At 44.9% G+C, this 1622-nt stretch overlaps 1 protein-coding gene across 1 annotated transcript in view; it reads right to left on the bottom strand.

Annotated features, from left to right (window-relative positions):
- Positions 1 to 1622, bottom strand: part of LOC107104729 (TBC1 domain family member 24-like) — a 9204-nt gene that overhangs the window by 5569 nt on the left and 2013 nt on the right. The window contains exons 2-4 of the mRNA XM_015404807.1: positions 1025 to 1230; positions 459 to 714; positions 257 to 370 (exon numbers count right to left, since the gene is read on the bottom strand). Of these exons, the coding sequence (XP_015260293.1) occupies positions 257 to 370; positions 459 to 714; positions 1025 to 1230 (576 nt within the window). The remainder of the gene's footprint in view (positions 1 to 256; positions 371 to 458; positions 715 to 1024; positions 1231 to 1622) is intronic.

The raw sequence follows: 1622 nt of genomic DNA, 5'->3' as shown, positions 1-1622 counted from the left end.
TAGTTGCAATTTCCTTAATGTAGTTGCGCTTTTAGATTTGTAGTTGCAGTTTGCACTTCAGGGCCACCGTAAAGACCACCCCTCACTCAGACATTTTCTCAGCCTTGCAGGTGAAACAAACTGAGTAAAAACATTTTTCACTGGATAAATAGCATAACTAAGTATATAAAACAAGAGAAATCTTAACTTTCCTACCACAAGGTGCAGGAACTTCTTAAAACTGTTCCAGTTGAGGGGGGGGGGGGCATTAAATTACCTCGGTATTTCCCCGTCCTCCATGTACTCCGGGACTGGGTGAGTGCTAACTTTCTGTTCCCCAAACAGCTTCTTGGCCAGATTGTAGTAAACATCTCTGTCTGGAGTAACAGCCCTGCAACAGATAAAGCTGCTTGGTTAGTTTATGAAACAGATGGTAGATCCATTTTGATGGAAAGTCTGACAACAGCGTAGATGTTCACCTGGAGTTGATGTTGTGGATGATATGATAGTAAGCTTTGGCCCTCAGGGTATGCGGCACGGCCCAGAATCCCTCTCGGCCCATGGTTTTCAGCTGCTGGTGGCTGCTCTTCAGGATCTGCTGGTATTTCTTCGCAGGCTCTGGATCAATCTTCTCCCAGTCCACAAACTGGCCGTACTTCATACCGGAGCTGGAGCAAATTTCCCAGTTGTCCGACTCAGAGATGGTTATCATGGACACCCGTCTGGTTTTACTCCCTAAATGAAGGAACCACATTCTAATTCGTTTTTTCCCCTCACAGCTTAGAGCAGGGGTGGGCAACTCCAGTTCCTGATTGCCGGTATCCTGCAACTTATAGATGTGCCGTTGGTGCAACACACCTGAATCAAGCAATTAGATGATCGAGAGGAATCTGTGACTGCATTCTGAGGAGGTAACTCGTTTGATTCAGGCGTGTTGGACCAAGGATGAATCTAAAAGTTGCAGGATACCGGCCCCCAAGAAGTGGAATTGCCCACCCCTGCCTTAGAGCATTTATTGTCCTCCAATAAAGCACTGGTTCCGTACCACTGATCTCTCTCGACAGCTTAACTGGTTTAGACTTCTTTGGATTGATGGGAACCGGAACGGAGTGTTTCTCATCTTTATCCTCCTTTTTGGACATTTGATGTCTTAACTGCGAGGTTGTTCTCTGCCTCAGAGGGGAGGAACGTGAGAAGTTTCCTGTCTCGAACTCGGAGTGCAGCTCTGATGTCTCATAACTGTAAAATGACCTAAAGGAGAAGGTTTTGATTAAATGTTACTCAGTGGGTTACAGTACATTGGTCATTAGTCGTGTAACAACTCGACTGCGGAAACAGACAACAGCAATCTAAAGAAATATTAGAAGTAGGGGCGGATTAAGGAAATTTGGGGCCTTAAGTAAAGACAGGCAGGGGACAGCCCCATTCTCCAGATAGAGAAATGTTAATAGAATAGACATCCATTATCTGTTCTAGGTTGTGTCCCTCTCTTCTTGTCCCTTTTCTTCTTGTTTTCCTCTCTATGTTTTGTACTCAGCTGACTTTTCATGCTGTCTCTAAAGGAATGAAAGATTTTTTCCAAGCACTAAGCTCTCTTAGCTGATTGCTCCTTGCTGTGTTTCCAAAAAGGCAGATCGCAAGTG

The sequence above is a fragment of the Cyprinodon variegatus genome, unplaced genomic scaffold (genome assembly GCF_000732505.1).
Source record: "Cyprinodon variegatus isolate N-32 unplaced genomic scaffold, C_variegatus-1.0 Scaffold1862, whole genome shotgun sequence".
Lineage (NCBI taxonomy): Eukaryota > Metazoa > Chordata > Actinopteri > Cyprinodontiformes > Cyprinodontidae > Cyprinodon > Cyprinodon variegatus.
The sequence above is the reverse complement of the archived record's forward strand: the minus strand, read 5'-3'. Positions and strand labels throughout refer to the sequence as shown.